General features: G+C 35.6%; 2 protein-coding genes across 3 annotated transcripts in view; both read left to right on the plus strand.

Annotated features, from left to right (window-relative positions):
• The first annotated feature begins 267 nt into the window (after window positions 1-267).
• LOC135118462 (uncharacterized) lies at window positions 268-5,057 on the plus strand. 2 transcript variants are annotated; one of them, XM_064040599.1, is made up of 5 exons: window positions 268-911; window positions 3,355-3,561; window positions 3,799-3,915; window positions 4,570-4,686; window positions 4,908-5,057. In XM_064040599.1, the coding sequence occupies exons 1-5, from the start codon at window positions 872-874 to the stop codon at window positions 5,054-5,056; spliced, it is 630 nt and encodes a 209-aa protein (XP_063896669.1). In that variant the 5' UTR covers window positions 268-871; the 3' UTR covers window position 5,057. The 2 variants fall into 2 exon arrangements, with proteins under 2 accessions (XP_063896669.1, XP_063896673.1); XM_064040603.1 differs by having other exon boundaries at window positions 4,570-5,000.
• Window positions 5,058-8,107: 3,050 nt separating this feature from the next.
• LOC110378203 (uncharacterized) overlaps window positions 8,108-17,070 on the plus strand; it is a 49,321-nt gene continuing 40,358 nt past the window's right edge. The window contains exons 1-2 of the mRNA XM_064040651.1: window positions 8,108-8,452; window positions 9,626-9,765. Of these exons, the coding sequence (XP_063896721.1) occupies window positions 8,353-8,452; window positions 9,626-9,765 (240 nt within the window). The 5' untranslated portion in view covers window positions 8,108-8,352. The remainder of the gene's footprint in view (window positions 8,453-9,625; window positions 9,766-17,070) is intronic.

The raw sequence follows: 17,070 nt of genomic DNA on the forward strand, positions 1-17,070 counted from the left end.
AGACTGATTTAGAAAAGGAACTGCTTTTATTTATACATTATCAAATTAAAGTACACATATTTACACATATTAAGTTCATTGTTCCAATTTTATATATAAGAAACCAAACCTTTTCGAAATCAGGGTTGCAATCTAATCTAAAAGTTCCTAAAAAAAGTTCCCACGTTGCGAGGCTTTTTGACAATACAATGGTAGTAGTAGAAAATGAAACAAATACAATGCAACACTGATTTAGAAAAATGGCGTTCTATACAGCTGCGGCAGGGGCTGGTCACTGCCGTACTTGACTAGATTTCGGTAAAAAATTTAGAAAAGCGCCATCTGCAATCCTCTTCCTAAAGTATTTAATATCTTCAAGTGATAATAGATGGCTCTTTAATCAAAAATTAACTTCCATAAAATATCACTAAAATTATTGAAATCTAAAAATTATTTTATATATTAGTATTACGTAGGAAATCTATCAATTATTTTTATTAAATCTGTACACTATTTTATATACATAAATTATTTTTCTATAATTATTTTTTTGGTTGGCAATAAACCGTGCCAACTGCCAATGCTGAAGTTAGAATTTGAATTTTAATGGCGAGTACAGTACATACAATTTGTGTGTTAAGTTTTCGTCCATTTAAGTGTTTTCTGCTGTTGACTTGCGTTGATTTGAGTTTTACTCATCCGCTGTGTTTTCGGTGAATTAGTGAGTGAGTTGAGCTGTGCTCCTCTGTTTCATTGTTTCACATAACTTGCGAAAAGACGCCATTAGTGTTTAGTATTATTTGCGATAAAGACGCCTTTTGTGATATTTGTGAAATAGACACTGTTATTGTGTTATTAGCGATTAGAGACGCTTGTTTGAGTGCATATAATCATGCCGAGGCGGTGCGAATTGGGATGTTCACACAACCCGGGTAAGTGCTTTCTTTATCAAGTTCATAGTACCTAGGGCCCGATTCTGTTAATAGTATCATTAAGTTATTAATATCAAAATTGAATAGAAATTAAATCGCAATATCAGTTTTAACCATTTCGGGCATTCTGCTACTAATATTTATAAGACCAATCGTATTCCAACGACATTCGATTGGTTGCTATTGGTCTGCCGTTTTGGTTTATAGGTACATATTACCATATTATTCTTAGTCTATATTGCCATATTGCCTCAAAGTCGTGGTGGCCTAGTGGGTAAAGAGCCAACCTCACAAGTATGAGGGCGTGGGTTCGATTCCAGGTCAGGCAAGTACCCATGCAACTTTTCTAAGTTTGTATGTACTTTCTAAGTATATCTTAGAAACCAATGACTGTGTTTCGGATGGCACGTTAAACTGTAGGTCCCGGCTATCATTTAACATCCTTGGCAGTCGTTACGGGTAGTCAGAAGCCAGTAAGTCTGACACCAGTCTAACCAAGGGGTATCGGGTTGCCGGGTAGCTGGGTTGAGGAGGTCAGATAGGCAGTCGCTCCTTGTACAGCACTGGTACTCAGCTGAATCGGGAATTATTCCCAATAGTCCCTCTAGCTGTCCTCGGGGTGACAGCGGGGTGTCTTCCCAGTTATCACCGGGTGACAATTTGTGCCGACTGTTCCTTTGAAAACTGACTAGAGGGACAAATGGGAAGTCTATTTCTCAGTTGTCACGGGGTGACATTGCACGGTTCCTTCTTCCTTCCTAAGAAAAAAATGTAATTACCATAGATTTCAGGTTTTATTTATTATGTTACATAGAATCACATAAAAATATATATATTATTATTTTAACTAACACAATGTCAACAGGCTTACAAAATCGATTTTTTATAGTAGTTAATACTACTATAAAAAAACAAAACATTATGTTTCCTATAATAGGCACAATCACAGATAACTTTAATTAATACTAATCACAGATAATCACTAATGGTTAAGTTAAAAGTGCTTATTAGTCGCATGCTTATTTGTAACACAGTTTGTAATCTTGTTAAATTAAATAAAATTAAGAAAACGATTGGTGTTAATAGAAATTAATAATATGTGATGTACCTATTAAAGGAAACACAATGTTGTTTGTTATAAGAAATAAAACCTGAAATCTATGATAATTACATTTTTTCTTTGGAAGATTCTATGTAGCATAATAAATAAAAACCTGAAATCTATGGTAATTACATTTTTTTTCTTTGGAAGGAAGAAGAAACGTAGCAAATGTCACCCGGTGACAACTGAGAAATAGACTTCCATTTGTCCCTCTAGTCAGTTTTCAAAGGGAACAGTCGGCACAATTGTCACCCGGTGATAACTGGAAGACAATTCCGCTATCACCCGGAGGACAGCTAGAGGGGACTATTACTACATAGTATAAAACAAAGTCGCTTTTTCTGTCATGTGTCATGTTGTATGTCCCTATGAACGCTCAAATCTTTAAAACTACGCAACGGATTTTGATGCGGTTTTTTTTAATAGATAGAGTAACTCATGAGAAGGTTTTTATGTATAATAACATCTATTAAATAATGGAGAAATACTGTTACCCGTGCGAAGCCGGGCGGGTCGCTAGTTGGGAATAATTCGAATCGGTTAGACTGGAAGCCGACCCCAACATAGTTGGGAAAAGGCTCGGAGGATGATGATATTGCCATATTGCAATCGTAAATCGTTTGCAGACAATATGATTCATTATTGAATCACAGAAAAGGATAAACACGTTTATTTAAAAGAAAAAATAGTGGAATGCCACATACGCTTCAATCGTAATTGAGTCGTGATTGGATCTCAGTCGGATGTGAATCGCATGTCGCTAAAGTAAAATTAGCAGGGGCAGGATTCTGCGCAATTTTTTCTTTGAAATAAACGTTTTATCCTTTCTGTCATTCAATAATGAATCATTTTGTCTGCAAATGATTTACGATTGCAATATGGCAATATAGACTAAGAATATTATGGTAATATAGACCAAAATGGCAGACCAATCGCAAACCAATCGAATGTCGTTGGAATACGATTGGTCTTATATTAGTAACAGAATGCCCGATATGGTTAAAAAAGCTGTTGCGATGCAATTTCTATTCAATTTTGACATTATTAACTTAACAGAATCGGGCCCCAGAATCGTGCTCCTGAAAGCTCCTAGTCATCCGGATAAACTTGTCATCACGGGAGATACCAACTCAGTCAATTATAAGGTTGGGCGTTTAGAGAAACACAGTTCCTTACGGTAACCATTTATTACTGAATCCCATATGAAATGATACATGATTTAATAAGATAGACATACATAGATAGACACGCGCACACATACATAGGTAATAGGTATTCATTCATACATACACTATACAATATCAGCATACAAACTTCATATTTTTGTAATTTATTTTTCAGGTGTGACACAACATCAATTTCCACACCCAGAAAAGAATCCTGAGTTATTCAAAGCCTGGGTTAATATAGTTGGTGGAAAACTGGAGACTGCAGATGATATCAAATTTTACAGAAAGCGAGTCATCTGTGACATACATTTTGCAGACAAGTTTAAGAATCGCAACAACCGTTTAAATAACATAGCTGTTCCTACTCTCCATCTTCAGGGTAAGATTTAGATCTTTATTCTTGAACTAGATCGCAATGCCACCTACTGAGTTAAAATTGCCATTAAGAAAACAAAATTCTTAATTATTCACAATTAAACTGAACTGAAATCTTTTAGGCCACCTGTTTGCAGTATATTAATATTTAATTGGATATAAAATGCAGTTCATTCACCCTTAACCAACTCGGTGAAGGTTGTTGTTTAGTGGGATCTTAGACTTGTTTTACTATTTCCAGGTGCTCCATCACAAGATGCTCATATGCCTCCTGCAACTCCACATATACCAACTGAACTTCCTATGCCTGAACATAATATATGGAATCTGCCTTCTACATCAAAGCAAATAGTCACTGGTACGTAAATGCTTGGCTACCTACATTCTCAAATTATGTTTAACTAGCTGCCATAATTAAATACTGCATTTTTTTTATAATAATAATCCCCCCCCCCATGGGGCCACCTTGACGTGATGGGGGAAGGCATGAACGCTTAAAGAAGTCAGTAAGAACTAGACGACCCTGTGCCAATTGGTAAACATGAGGTACCATCAGAAAATATAGTCATAACACCTCGGCTAACCCTTTCCAACTAACGGTCCCAACTTCCCAACTAACCTTCCCTTTCCCTTTACCTTCTCTTCAGTGTCTGATAAAATATATATCTTATTACTTTAAAATATGTACTCTGCAGTCACCTTCTCTTTCACCTCTTAACTTTTCTTTTCTTAAGTTTTAAAACATTGCTCCTAATATAATTTAATGCGACTACGAAATAGAGTAATAATACCCCAGGCGGGTACCGGAGCTAATCGCGATGGAGAATCCCGCCCCTTGTATTCTGGGTGGGGCGACGCTTTTAAATTTCATTTTTTCATAGATACCTTTAAGGCCACCTGTTTGCAGTATAGTAATATTTAATTGGATATAAAATACTGTTCATTCACCCCTTAACCAACTCGGTGAAGGTTGTTGTTTAGTGGGATCTTAGACTTGTTTTACTATTTCCAGGTGCTCCATCACAAGATGCTCATATGCCTCCTGCAACTCCACATATACCAACTGAACTTCCTATGCCTGAACATAATATATGGGATCTGCCTTCTACATCAAAGCAAATAATCACTGGTATGTAAACGCTTGGCTACCTACATTCTCAAATTATGTTTAACTAGCTACCATAATTAATTACTGCATTAAGTAATATGTAACTGTTGTGTAGTCATTACAAACACACTTCAACTTGATTTATTGTAATGACAATTTAGGTTAATAATCCTCATGTAACTCACACTAGTAATTTTGATGTTTACAATGACAATGGTGAATTATTATTATTTTATTTTCAGCTGCACCTCCCAATGCGTGTGTTATAGCAGCAGAACATAATTATTGCAGTAAACATGGTATACAACAAAGACGGAAACTTAAAGGAGACAAAAGTAAGTGCCAATGTAGTTTATACCATAAGATATCCAAAAAAAATGTTTATACATAGGCTACTTTTATCTGGGTGTGGAAAGTAGTAAAGTAAAAGTTTTTTTTGCAGAAAAACTGAAATCAACTTCATCGCTGGAGAATGAATTAAAGATTTCAAGATTCCAAATGAAGAATTTAAAAACCGAAATTATTCGGTTACGTAAACGGAGTAGTAGTTTGAAAGAAAGATTAGCCAGCGTTGATAAAATTAGCAATACAAATTGTTTAAAAAATAACGAGAAATATGACAACTGCAGCAAAATATTCACAAACATGCAGTACACCCAAACTCACAAGAGAGCTCGTGGCGGAGGTTTACTTTAAAGGAAAAAGTTTTGTCTCTCCATGTACAAAAGAGTCCCAAGAGTTATACTCTTTTATATAAATACTTTACATTGCCCTCTATAAAATCATTAAAAGGCTTCTTGCGAAAATTGAAATAGAGTCGGGCTAAATAAGTTTTATTCATAAAAATGAGAAAGACTGTGAAGGAATTAAGTCCAGAAGATCGCCTCTGCTGTCTTATTTTTGACGAGATGTCAATATCGCCGCAGATCCATTACGACGGATCTAAGGATAAATTAAAGGATTCGCTTGGCGTAGTAAAATTGCTGACCATGTTTTAGTTTACATGGTCAAAGGATTAAAGAAAAATTTAAACAGCCTGTTGCATACTTTTTACAAATTCTGTTAACAAAGCAGAATTAAAAGCCTTGACTATAAAAGTCATTAAATATGTTCAGGGTACAGGGCTTAATATTTTGTGCACAGTGTGCGACCAAAGCACAGTAAATGTCAGTGTAGTGAATGAAATTATTGAAGATAGTAGAATAAAATTCATAAAAGAAAATAAGGAATGGAGACATGATGTAATGGAAGTAGGAAATCTAAAATTATCCCATTATTTGATGTCCCTCATTTATTGAAAGGGTAAGAAACAATTTACTTACGAAGGACTTAAAATATTTCGACTTCGAAGAAAAGGTTGAAAAGACGATAAAATGGGAATATTACCAGAAAATTTATGAAGCGGACAAATTACATGGTGAATTAAAAATATGTCAGAAACTAACTGATGAACATATTTATGTGGAGAAAATAAAAAATGAAGGTCAAACACGCAACCCAAATTTTTAGCCGCAGTGTTGCTACAGCTGCAGAACATTTATCTGCTAGGGGCGATTTATCTAATGAGTGCCGCCAAGTAATTACATTTACCAAAATGATGGACAATTTATTTGATTCCTTAAATTCAAGCTCATTTAATATGATACATGGAAAATGTATAAATGTGGTGTTAGAAACAATTCTCCTCATCATGAATTATGGGAAAATGCCAAAAGGTATTAAAATCAATAAAATTTATTAAAGTTAAAAAGAAAAGGAAAATAAAATAAGATTAATTGAAACGAGTTCGGTACCTTCAATAAAAATTTTATACGTACTATTGAGGGCATGCAACAGTTGTGGAAAATATTATCCCAAAATATTTATTTGATACAATGATGACCAGAAACTTTAACCAGGACCCACTGGAAAATTTTTGGGAACATTAGAAGTTTTGGGGTGAGGAATCGGCACCCAACACAATTAGCTTTGAAGGTGCCTATAAATCACTTCTTTTAAATAATTATAACTCACCCCATTCACTTAACGCTAACTGTGAAAATGATGACAATGATTGTCTTCAGACATTGAGTTTCTTTTGGAAGACAAACTTTAGAAAACACTTCTAATGTTCCCAGTAATGAGGTTCTACCATTTCAGCAAGAAGAAAATGACGAAATTGAGGTGCCTTTTATAAATTTAAATTCTGAGCCTGCTGATGCTGGTCAGGCCAATTATGTATGTGGGTGGGTGCTGGCTAAATGTTTTAAAAAAGTTGCTAAATCATGCAGGCACTGCAAAACTGAACTAACTGGCGACAGTCAATTAAAATCAAATAGTTATATAAGGGCAAAAGAATATACAAAAGGAAAACATTGTCTGTTGTATCCCAATATAGTGGCGGAAAAAGTTTTAAAGACATACAAAATATTGTAGTAGAAATTTTGAAAAGAATGTGCCAAAACTAAATTAAAAGAAAAGATAAAAATGTTTTAGACATATTTGTGGATTATCCTTTCACCTGCGATATCCACAAGATAGAATTAAGAAATGTTTTGAAAACATTACAATAAATATTTTGGTATATAGTTGGTGCCGCTCAATTAATCGAATTTTATCAGGTAAAATCCAATATCGTGATGAGGATGATGAAACTAAACTTTCAGCACAAATTTATTACAATAAACATAAACATAAGTAAATATGATTTTATTTAATTCCAGGTCGCCTACTAAGTACTTTCTAAATGTTCCTACATAACGTTGTTCTGTTGAGTTGTAGTAATCTGTGTTGTATTTCCATATTTCAATAAATAACTATTTTCTACATTCTGTGGCTATATTTTGTAAGTACGTACGTATGAACAAATTCCCCTAGAATATCTATAGACGGTTATTCGTCATCTCGACACACTAAACTCACCACGAATGTGTCGAGTTGGTGAAACTCAAAATTTGTACATTTATCATGTCGTCAACTCGCCACGTCAAGATTTTAATTCGTGTCCAGTTAGTGAAACTTAGATTTTATCACTTTTATGTTTTCGCCAAGTTTGGGAATCAACTTTTCGCGTTTCAAACGTTTGCAAAATGGACGTTCAGTGGCCGATGATGTTTGTGACACAATGTATCCAGTTGGCGAAAACATAAAAGTGATAAAATCTAAGTTTCACTAACTGGACACGAATGAAAATCTTGAGTGGCGAGTTGACGACATGATAAATGTACAAATTTCGAGTTTCACCAACTCGACACTTTAATGGTGAGTTTAGTCTGTCGAGATGACGAATAACCTGTAGACAATACTGATGTATACATGTGTGTGAAATGGGATGTACGCACACATAAACAATTTGTTTCGGCAGACGATACCAGATGGCGCTTCAAAAATCGTTTGAAGGTTGCAGAAAAAAATCGAAGTGGGTTCTCTATTCCCAATCTATTTACTATACTCTATGAGCTGCGGGTTGCGCAATTTTTATGTAAATGTGCACGAAATTTATTAGAAAAATTAAGTTTTAAGTGCAACAAATACTTCAGACTGTGGGCATGATCTTTTTATGTAATTTAAATAGTAAAAATCGTATAGTGTAATTATATTTTTAGTTCAGTGCAAACCTGTCATGGACCGTGTATTTTTTGTGTTGTGATGTATGAAAACGATAAATAATGAAACGGAAAATAATGCGGCTGTGCAAATAATGTGACAATGATGGGTATGATATGGGTGGTGTTATTGGTGGCCTTGACCGGCTCACACTTGGGACACTGTTCGCCTCTCCGATCAACGCCGCAAACCTACCCTCATGGTGAGTCATTTTGTCGAAAAATGCATGTTTTACACTAATTAAACGAGTATTCATCTCTCTGCGCATCCCTTTCGAGAGCAAGTGAAAGGAAAACCTGTAATAATTAAATTTTTTGTCATTGACATTGTGTTCACAAATGCTAACATCTGTTCAAATTAGAAATTGGTATCAATTCATGTTTAGGAAGAGGCGATACAGATTTCCGTTACAAATTAAAACTAATTACTGCAAAAGTACCCTCAAATATTTATAAATATGAATTTAAAAGTTTAGGATTTCATATTTTGCTGACACTTTGTTTGAATGCTTGTCCTTGTTATAAAATATGTATGCATATAAATATATATATGTTTATATACGCATCTATACGAAATGTCAATGCATTGAGCAATCTGTGCTTCCTTTATCAGCAGTATGTATCCTCTAGCAGAGCTAAATATTGACTCAACAATGATACAATGGCATATAATGATAATAACATCTAAACAATGCCTGCTTACCTTATTAAAAGAAGAAAAATGTGTAAAGTAAACAAACACTGCATTATGTTAGCGTTTGTTATCTAAACACTGTTATCAACACTCTTATTTATGTTTGGGCATTATAATTGTGTTATTATCACATTATGATAAGGAATCACCTGCCGATTACTACAGAAATAAGTTATTACTATTTCCTATAAAACATTACAGAGCATTATTATTCACTCTGTTGTTTTTTTTATGCACATTAGTATCCCATTGTAAATAAAGATTAATAAATAAAAAATAAACAACAACAAATTCTACATTACAATTATATACATAGAATAGATAAACAGATTCTAACAAGAATTGGAACACTCTTATTTTGGACTATAAATAATTGTGCTGATTATGTTCAAGGACTGTCTATAATTTGTACAAATTGCTTCTTAGGGAAAGGCTGAGTTTTAAACTGTTTCTGCTGATAATATAAAAAGTAAAGACAACAATAGTAATTGTTAAAAAATTATGCAGTAACTTGAAACTCAAGTGAAAGGTCTCTAAGATATCAGCTTTCTATTCTAATACAATTATAAAACAATAGAAAAAATACACCTAAAGATTTGTTAATTGTACTTGATTGGTGTCATTGCTACATCATGAACTCTTAATGGGTACCACAGATGCCATATACAATAATATTTTATAGATGCAAGGACTCAGTCCCAGTTGGAGGGCTGGGGCTCCCAGGGCGGCCTGTACGCGGCGGTGCCTGCGCTGGCGCTTCTCATCACCGCCATCGTCCTGCTCCTCGGATGTACCTGGTGCTACCGGCACAAAGACTGCAAGGTATGTACTCCAGCTCTTTGAGATAAGACAATGCTGAGTTTGCATAAAGTATGCACGTTGTTTGGCTTGTGTTGGTAAAGTCAGAAGCAATAGTCTTGTTTTTTCCCCAGTAAATAAAATATGTAATTACTGCAGAATTTTCATGTATTGTAATTGATATTGTTCTTATTGTGTCACTGTGTTTTAATATTGGAATTCTTTGTCACCTCAATGTAGTGTGATACAAATCATGTTATAGGTGTAATTCAATCTAGTGTGATAAAAAATCATATCTTTAGGAAACTCTAGCTTAGATTACAAGACTAGATTAGTCTATGTCTACAGTCTAATGGAAAGTTATTAACTATACCGGTACAAAATATAATAATAGTCATTTCCCACATAAATAATTTCTCAACATTATATTACAATCGCTAACTTTCTCCTGCATTTTACTATTCTTTTAATTTAGAAAACCTATTTCGCGCTTAATGTTCTCAGCTTGAATAAACTTGATTCTAGACAAGATTAGAGCTTAATAAAAATGTTAATCTTGTTTTTATATGAAGTACTCTATCTTCAAGGCTTGCTTAGATAAAGGAACTAGCCGTGCGCCAACTTGCGTCGGTCTTCCCTTACAAAAGTAACCTGACTCATTACTAAAACTAGTAGGTATCTGGTTACTCAGAAATCTTATTTCCGTGAACAAAAGGGCTAATTATCGTAGTACTAACTTTGTAAACTTTGTATACAAAGCAACTCATTGCTATGTTACTCATAACAACACCCACGGGAAGAAACAATGTGGACACATATTTTTAGCTAACGAGTGGTGATTCTTGGAATTTAGTCACACATCTTTCTAAAGAGTTCAAGGTGGATACAAAAATATGTATCATAATTTACATTTCGCCATTAACATTTCTTCGCGGTTTCACACGCTACCAGTCATCAAGTCATCTATGTTCCAATTTCAATATCTATAGGATAGCTGCTTCCTAATATCCAATTTATCTCACCAAGTTCATTTGTTTTTGTAGTTTCCTAGATTAGATGATTTAGTATGTCTAGTGACAAAAGTCGCGACGTTTCCTCATCGATTCTTATGTAAAAGGGGACGGAATGCAAGCTGCCACTTCCCATACATGCAACAAGAGTCACCAAGGGTCACCATTGTATGGAGGTGACGGGTTAATAACTTGTGACAGTTTACACGACGTTGTAGTATTTTAATCCACTGGCGGGACTGCTTTTGTTTTCTTTTCGCTTTGTAGATGGAAATTGTGAGTAGTGGACAAAAAATATCATATCTACCCCTGATTAATTGATAGAAGACATTTTTCATTTAGCTACTTGTTTCCCCAACATTTCAGATATCACAGGAAAACTTAGCAATCCGTCTTTCCTACGTCGGCGTTTACAACCAATTAGGTATCTTGTCACATAAATTAAAAAGACGGAAGTTTGTAGGTATTCATACTCTTTTCTATAAATCTTTATTGACTATGACCCAATAAAGCCAATTCCAGACTCAGATAGTGTTCGGCCGTACCAAATGTAGGTCATTGAACTTTATCAGTTTGTATACAAAAACATTGTTTTTAGCTCACCAGACTGTTTAGAAGTGTACCTAATATGTTAATATTAGAGGGCATTAACATAATTTGTAAGTTTATAGTTTACAAATGGTTCACATATTTTTTTATCTGTTCTTAATCTTGAACATTTCCTCTTAATTACTGTTATTTATAAAGAAATGCAAAATTATAATAAATATTATGAATAGAAATCTCGTGAGATCGGAAAGAGGAAAACAAGTAACATATAAATCAAACCCATTCTATTTAGAGTCAACTCTAAGAATATAATTAAACTCTATAATGATCACGAACAATCGATATGTTTACATAAACTGATGAATAAACAGCGGATCTCGATCACAAATAATTGATCCTTGTCGCTTCATAATCTGTTTTCCATGTGCTCATAAAAGTTGCAGTTGTGCGTCTAATCAGTAGCCGGCGGGGTCAACGCACTCGGCACGCCCTCGAGCACAATGCGTGCACATTACAATAGTGCAGATCTCGGGCGCCCTCAGAATTAACATCCGTACCACAAAAATACGCGGAACCCTGAAAAATTTCCTTACAAGATGAGAAAATGCTCTACATAATAATATCCCTAAACGGTTAAATACAGCAACGTGCAGCATGCCAAATATCAAGGTTGTAAATCTGGTGCAAAGAAAGTAAGGAAACCAGGTCTTCTAAATGATTGTTTGCTTGTATTCCACATGCGAATTACTCTTGTACCGTATTCTCTCCAAATTAAACTTCTGGCCTGTCCCTCATTATGCCGTTGTGGCCTGAATAGGGGTGTTCTGTCGCGAGAGATTTGATAAAATATCCGCAAACATTTCGAGAAAAGCGGGGTATAGTGTGACGAACAAAGATTTTGTTGAGAGCCCCTTCAGAGTAATGGGAGACGATAACTGTTTATTTTTCGCGTGGGTCGTCTGTGACGTCATTGTTACGCTATTCTCGGCCTTCTAACTGTCCCTTTCATGACGTAATTTACTTGTGTTACTGTACGCCGTTTAGGCAAAATTATTCGCACATTGCTATAAGTTCGTAGCTGTCGCATTTTATTATCGTCTGCATGAGGATGAGGTAAGCTGCGGACATTTTAGTACATTTTTTATTTATATTTATAATTCTCTCAATAGAGAATGACGTAATCTGTTTGAAAAGGAAACCGCAAAACGAATGTGGGTAAATAGTGAAGTGGAAATGTATGTTACTAGTTATGCATATGTCAACAAACCACACACACGAGCTTTAAATGTTACAAGAGTATTAAATAATGTAAGCCTTTCATGAAAGGAATACTTTAGTTATGTAGTTGGAGATTCAACGAGCTACTTTTGAAAATCTAGACTTTTGAAATACATATTTATTTTATACATATAGTCCTGTACATCAATAAACCCTTTCTGTTACACGAAACGCACTAATTGAAAGCGATATCAATCAGTCCTTTATATGCACACAATCACGGCCACAATACTAATTGAACTACTGTTACTTAACAAACTCACGGAGCTGGCTCTTTGTATGCAACCCACATGTATGCGTGTCCCTACTGGTTCAAAGCTGAAACAATTTCTAAGAACCTATTCAAGCAAAATTACGTAAAGTTAACAGTAGGTAGGTAGTTCTCGGCTTGTATCTATGGACCAGTGTAGGTGTTACCAAAAAATACCGAATATCCTGGTCCAAAGATAGATACTTAATCATCGTTAAGCCTTTCAGTGACTGAGGAAAGCCTACGCTTATCGAGATGGCAGCCAAACAGTAACAGTAGACGCACCGGGTCTACCCGACACTCGGCCGTTGTTTGGCACCAATATCGTTCTATTCCACGCGATGATGCGTCTGCACACAAGTCTACACCAACAAGCATACGGTTATTAGTCACACTGTTTATTTCTGGTATTTATTACCCTCGATATTGATCTGCATCTCATATCTTGGATTGTTGCTGGATCAGACTTGACCGTAATGAGTGAGCGTAGCTATTTGTTACATGTTCCGGTCTGTATGAGTTTGATCGCTTAGTTCCTACCAGATACGGTAAGGAACTGTTCCGTATAGATCTTAATACGAACACTTAAGACATGCACACTGAGTAATATCATAATTGTATAGCGTACAATGAATTAGCAGATCTATCATCACGAGACCATTAATGGAAATCGATTAGCAATACAACTTAACAATCGTAGTAGGCATGACTGGTTAGTTTCCGAAGACTGGGGAGATATAGTCAAGGTGTATCTAAGCCTATTATAAAAAAGTTCTTGACAAATGCTTTGCAATTTGAACCAAACCAGAATGGCAAAAAAGTATTATGACATATTTGAGTTTAGCCTAAACAAATGTTGAAAGATATATACTGCTCTTGTCTGCAGTTTTGCCCGCATCTCTGGTGAAGTATTACATGGACCCGCATAAGAATAGTCCTGTCATTGTCTGTGTACAAAACATGTTTGAAACTTCCTTTATAAATTCCTTGTTCAAGTAGGCAAAATTTACGAAATCCCCATTATTATTATTGATTAAGTACCTACTTCTGCTTTAGTTATTTCTTTCACGACTTATACAGCGAATATTTCTGTTTATTGAAAGCAGACTATTTATTTTGCACATTATGACCTTGTCCACATTGACTTTTCTGTATGTATTAATACCACTTGGTTTAAAGTAATCAATAAATATGATCTCACCATATTTCTGGTTAAAATAGACTGTATTTCATCCGTATAAAATAGTTCTAACCCCAAACAAATTACCGATTCAAAGGTTAGTACGTGTTTTGGGGCTTTACGTGCCTCCAGGGACAGTTGAGCTCTAGTATTACCAATTGAGGGGAAATCCCAGGGGCAGCTTTAAAACGCAGTTTTCTCTGTAACACCAGTCTTTTTAGAAGGGACTTATTTTTCTCGTCAAGAGATGAAAAAATATGAGACAGGGTTCAAAAAATGGAGATCGTAATGGTAAAAGTATCGTAAATTTTGTAGTTCTAGTTTGAACAGCAATTCATTTGTTTGTATGGATGAAATGACGCATCCACTAGGCTTTCTTTATCTCTAAAAGCCCTTATTGACGATATCATAAGAGGGCGATCCTAATTGATTTATTATATAGGCCAGTAATTAAACCACAATCGTTGCTTAGTCCTCGAACCAATTTATCAATCTGGATCACCATCCAAGCTGAAAGTGCCCATAGAAGTTTATCACAGCACTTATTGTAATTAAGTGATTATAGTAAGTGTTACAAAGTGGGGCTTGTGTATGGCGCCAGGACAGGCCTCGATAGATTCGATGAACTTTAGACTTTACTTAGACCTGCCTGATCGAGGCTACCTCTGGCATTTTAGTACTTTTCTAAAACGAGCGTCTATTATTTTTACAAATTGGCGTTTAATCAGGTTAATTTGGCGTAAATGTCATGTCTAGTAAAAGGTCGTAAACCGTTTTATGAAAAAAAAATACAGAAACAAAACCGATATGGTCCCAAAAGCAAAGTACGCAATTGCAAACAAAACTTCTTAACTTTACATCCCTTTTGTTTCAAACAATCCAATCTATTTAATTGGGACATCGGTCTATCCAAAGGTAGTTATTTATTTCGTGGAAGAATATTATACTTTAAATAAAAACTACAAGCCTCACCACACCATTATAAGCCAATTAGTGAAATGGAATTGGAATCGCTAACGAAAATTTACTGTTTTTCTGTGACCTGCGACTCCTGCCATTGATTGTACTAACTAGATTAATGTTTTAGTACACTTTAATTCATTAGGTTTACGACTCACTGCATATATTCCAATGCGTTTTCTGTAAAGCTATTTGGTTATTTGTAAAATGGAGCACTGAACGTTGAAGGCTCATGTTCCGAAATCGAATTCCGCAAATAAAGGAATTGGGAAATATCGAAAGTAACCACCGCGTTTCCGGAGATTTAAGTCCTATAGTCGAAGTCTCCTTACTTAACTGAGATAGAGATAAAGGCTAAATCGTGCCAAAACTCTGCCCAGCTCGATGTGAATTATAGCTGCTGGTTGCCCGAATTCCCTGCGGTTCCATTTCCTGATAAGAAAGCCTGTAACAAGGATACTTCGTTTACACAATGACATATTTACTACGAAGCAATGAAACAATGATTGTGATGAATTTTACTCTTGTCAAAGAATGTTTTATCTTCATGGGCAATCGATGAATTGAGAGCGAATCTATTTGTTCGTACATGGAACTACGCATTACGATACGAGTGTTATTGGGGGCACTAAGTACAGTCATCGTTGACCTTGTAGGAAGCCTTGATTGCAGCGGCCCAGATTACGCACTGACAGTAGTAAACAGAGTTATTCACACTTATAATTGTCTAAAACATCGTGATTATCGTTATCTGTGAGTCAGCACGCCCACCTGTCCTGACAACGCACTAACGTAAACATGTTGACATGCAATGCTTTTGCATCAGTTTTTTTCTAAGACACAGCTGTGATATGATATATTTAATATTAATTTTATAGTAATAGTTGTAAGTGAGACTGATATAGACCAGGTTCACTTGTTGTAATCCTCGTTTTTATATGTAAGGTAAACGTACCAATAGTCGTCGGATTTCGGAAATCACTGACTTTGAAGCGCTACTGTGTGTTAAATATTCAATAGAAAATGAAAAATTTTTCATGACGTGATAGAGTATTTATTCATTATTCTAAGTAACTAATGCTGTTTTAATCATTTTGATGGGTTTATATACTTATTAAGGCAAAAGTAAAAAAAGGGCGATTTGTACCAATAGTCGTCTGATTTGTACGGACACTCGTCAAATTATCCCAGTACTCGTCAACTTTTAATGCTAATGTAAACTCTCTGCTCTTGAACATAAGGTTCAAGTTATGTACATTTTTTTGTGCTTGAATTTGTTAAGCATACTTGTGCTTTTGAAACATTAGTTTGGTAGATAGATAAAAAACCAAATTCCTATTTAGAATAGCAGGTCATAATCTGTTAGAAGAGCAGGTATTCAAAAAAACAGATACATGGTTGCATTTTAATTTATATTCCTATCTATCAAACGCTTGGAATGACAAAACCAGTCTATAAATATCTATATTAATATTATAAAGCTGAAGAGTTTGTTTGTTTGAACGCGCTAATCTCAGGAGCTTCTGGTCCGATTTGAAAATTTCTTTCAGTGTTAGATAGCCCATTTATCGAGGAAGGCTATAGGCTACTTTTTATCCCGGTACGGGAAGTAGTTCCCATGGGTTGCGGGTGAAACCGCTGGCAGAAGCTAGTATGTTATATTTCTTAATCATAATAACGATGCAGTCATTTGCATATGTAGCACGAGTAAAATAATTACTTTTAAAATATTTAAATTGTAATGATGATTGATGACGGGGACTAGCGACCCCGCGGGGCTATATATCCCAGTGCTCCGGGGAGAGTATACTGTCCCCCATCTCCGGCCTGCCGGAGTGAAGGTCTTCCGCCTCTTGGCTTGCCTTCATTGGCCGACCAGAGTGGAGTCGCTAGAGCAGGGTTAGCAGCCCTGCTCGGAGGGTAGGTGCCTCGTGGTAAGTGGCGAGTGGGCCGGTGATGCTGGACCCACAGGGAGCGCGGGATCTGCGTTTAAAGTCCGCCGAGGTATCCTCACCCTTCAGCCGCTCATGTACCTGTTGCCCTCTTGTTGCGATTTAGCAACTGATTCCCGGGGGCCCAGTAAGTGAGGTGGCGAGTCTCCA

The sequence above is a fragment of the Helicoverpa armigera genome, chromosome 2 (genome assembly GCF_030705265.1).
Source record: "Helicoverpa armigera isolate CAAS_96S chromosome 2, ASM3070526v1, whole genome shotgun sequence".
Taxonomy (NCBI): Eukaryota; Metazoa; Arthropoda; class Insecta; order Lepidoptera; family Noctuidae; genus Helicoverpa; species Helicoverpa armigera.